At 49.4% G+C, this 1,244-nt stretch overlaps 1 protein-coding gene across 1 annotated transcript in view; it reads right to left on the minus strand.

The window, feature by feature from the left end:
* Positions 1–1,238, minus strand: part of LOC111655204 (protein NLRC3-like) — a 3,114-nt gene extending 1,876 nt beyond the window's left edge. The window contains exon 1 of the mRNA XM_087174073.1: positions 81–1,238. Coding sequence (XP_087030199.1) covers positions 81–1,036 — 956 coding nt within the window. The 5' untranslated portion in view covers positions 1,037–1,238. The remainder of the gene's footprint in view (positions 1–80) is intronic.
* Between the last annotated feature and the right edge of the window lie 6 nt (positions 1,239–1,244).

A 1,244-nucleotide genomic window follows, 5' to 3' on the forward strand; every position in this document is an offset into this window, starting at 1 on the left:
ATACCGTGTTTACATGAAGTTGACTAAACTACTGATCTGATCTACTGATCAATAACTATAATGATCATGTCTGGACTCACTCAGCCTTCCTGCAGTTCCTCACAGCTGGGATCAGTCTCCGTCGTCCCTCCCCTGATGTGTTGAACTTCTTCAGGTCCAACTCATCCAGAACCTCCTCTGACATCTGCAGCATGTAGGCCAGAGCTGAGCAGTTGATGTCAGAGAGTTTCTCCTCTGATCTGTTCTTTGACTTCAGGAACTCTTGGATCTCCTGATGAACTGAGTGATCCTTCATCTCCATCAGACAGTAGAAGAGGTTGATGCTTCTGTCAGGAGAGATAAAATAACTCTTCATCTCCTTCAGGTTGTTGATGGCTCTCTGGATGGTTTCTGGACTGTTCTCTGTCAGACCCAGCAGACCTCCTAAGAGCTTCTGGTTGGACTCCAGAGAGAGGCCATGAAGGAAGCGAACAAACAGGTCCAGGTGACCATTTTCACTTCTGAAGGATTTCTCCATGGCTCTCCTCAGGAGGACATCCAGGATTAAATCAACATGTTGTTTCCTCAGGAAGTCCTTCAGGACCTCTGTCTTCCTGTTGGTGTAACAGTGGAACATGTAGACTGCAGCCAGAAACTCCTGAACGCTCAGATGAACAAAGCAGTAGACTGTTTTCTGGAAGATCACACTCTCTCTTCTGAAGATCTCAGTACAAACTCCTGAGTACACCGAGGCCTCTGTGACATCAAGACCACACTGCTCCAGGTCTTCTTGGTAGAACATGATGTTTCCTTTCTCCAGATGTTCAAACGCCAGCCTCCCCAGCTTCAGAAGAACTTCCCCGTCAGCCTCCATCAGCTCCTGTGGACTCGTCTCACGTCCCTCACGGTACTTGTTCTTCTTCCTCTGTGTCTGAACCAGCAGGAAGTGTGAGAACAGGTCAGTCAGGGTCTGGGGCAGCTCTCCTCTCTGGTCTGTGGTCAACATGTGCTCCAGAACTGTAGCAGTGATCCAGCAGAAGACTGGGACTTGACACATGATGTGGAGGCTCCTGAACGTCTTGATGTGTGAGATGATTCTGCTGGACAGCTCTTCATCACTGGATCTCCTCCTGAAGTACTCCTCCTTCTGGGCGTCAGCAAAGCCATGTACTTCTGTTACCCTGTCCACACATGTAGGAGGGATCTGATTGGCCGCCGCAGGTCTGGAAGTTATCCAGACGAGAGCCGAGGGAAGCAGATTCCCC

The sequence above is a fragment of the Seriola lalandi genome, unplaced genomic scaffold (assembly GCF_002814215.2).
Source record: "Seriola lalandi dorsalis isolate HSWRI2012SDOR001 ecotype SW California unplaced genomic scaffold, Sedor1 jcf7180002054310, whole genome shotgun sequence".
NCBI classification, from domain to species: domain Eukaryota; kingdom Metazoa; phylum Chordata; class Actinopteri; order Carangiformes; family Carangidae; genus Seriola; species Seriola lalandi.